General features: G+C 41.8%; 1 protein-coding gene across 1 annotated transcript in view; it reads left to right on the top strand.

Moving 5' to 3' along the window:
• atad3 (ATPase family AAA domain containing 3) overlaps positions 1-1,321 on the top strand; it is a 12,650-nt gene extending 11,329 nt beyond the window's left edge. The window contains exons 13-14 of the mRNA XM_016488936.1: positions 604-718; positions 892-1,321. Coding sequence (XP_016344422.1) covers positions 604-718; positions 892-1,134 — 358 coding nt within the window. The 3' untranslated portion in view covers positions 1,135-1,321. The remainder of the gene's footprint in view (positions 1-603; positions 719-891) is intronic.
• Positions 1,322-1,539: the final 218 nt, after the last annotated feature.

The raw sequence follows: 1,539 nt of genomic DNA on the forward strand, positions 1-1,539 counted from the left end.
CACACACTCACTCACTCACTCACTCTCACACACACACACACACACACACACACACACACACTCACTCACTCACAGACACTCACACACACACACACTCACACACACACACAGGCTAAATAACATACTCCGAATAAAGCAGACTGCACAAGATCCTGTGTCCCACAATGCACTACACTCAACTGCACATTCAGCTGCACATGACTCATTAGTTCAGATCACTGTTATTTTAGTAGTTTTTATAATATTTATACTATATCCTCTATCATACTATGTATTTATTATACTATTTATACTTATTTACTATTAGTATTTTGAATTTTGTTACTTGCTTTTTGTCATTTTTATTTTTTTGCTTTAGTTTTATTTATTTTTATTATTTGTTTTTAGCTTAATTTTAGTTTATTTTAGTGCATAATTTTAGTACCTGGTTTTAGTTTTTTTTTTTCTTTTAACGATTCGATTCAGTATAACATTGATTTAGACTTTTAAAACTGGATTAAATGCTGCATGACGCTCACTGAACTGAACGTGACCTGACATGATGTGTGCGTGTGTGCGTGCGTGCGTGCGTGTGCGCGCGCGCGTGTGTGTGTGTGTGTGCGCGCGCAGGAGGCTGAAGCTGGCTCAGTTCGATTACGGGCTGAAGTGTTCGGAGATTGCGAAGCATGTGGAGGGAATGTCCGGACGAGAAATCTCCAAACTCGCAGTCGCCTGGCAGGTTTGTTCGTCCGTGAACGACGTTAACGCTGCACGCAAATACACTCAAACTTCAAAATCAAAATGATTGAAATGGTCACTCAACAACAGAAATAGAATCCGTGTTTAAATGTTTGTGTGATGAAGCGTGTGCCGCAGAGGCTCATGGGTAATGTGTGTGTGTGTGTGTGTCAGGCGGCGGCGTACTCCTCCGAGGATGGTGTACTGACCGAGGCCATGATCGACGCGCGGGTGGATGACGCCGTGAGACAGCACCGGCAGAAGATGGACTGGCTTCATGGAGAAGGGGTTCTGGATAACGAGGGCCGGCCGACACCCACCAAAGGCTCCGCACCGCCGCTCAAGGCACAGGAAGTGCTCCGCCCTCTACAGGAAGTGCCATCAGACCGGAGCAAACGCGACGGGACTCCAGTTTAACGCTCGTTTGGAGTAACGATTAGAGCTGCAGAAGTGTCTGTCTGTTGTGTGTTTGTGCTGCTGTTTACTGATCACAAGTCTGTAACTTTAATTCACTGTTAATAATCACTGAGAAACTGGAAACAAGTCCACATGAAATCAATGGAAACTGTTTTTATGTCTGACAGTAAAGCAATTTTCGTTTCTTATGACGTCTGTTTTGAGTTTGAATGGAACCAGTTATGATTTGCAGCTCATTGACAAAATAACCAGATCATTTTACGAAATACTGTCACTTGCCAACACAATGTAAATGATTTCGGATAAAAGTATCTGCTAGATTAATTATGAATGAATGGATTATGAATTAATTAACATTAATTTAATACAATCAAATTTATATAGCTGAGTCAAAAACACAGTGAT

This window comes from Sinocyclocheilus anshuiensis, unplaced genomic scaffold (assembly GCF_001515605.1).
Source record: "Sinocyclocheilus anshuiensis isolate Anshui unplaced genomic scaffold, SAMN03320099.WGS_v1.1 scaffold1849, whole genome shotgun sequence".
Taxonomy (NCBI): domain Eukaryota; kingdom Metazoa; phylum Chordata; class Actinopteri; order Cypriniformes; family Cyprinidae; genus Sinocyclocheilus; species Sinocyclocheilus anshuiensis.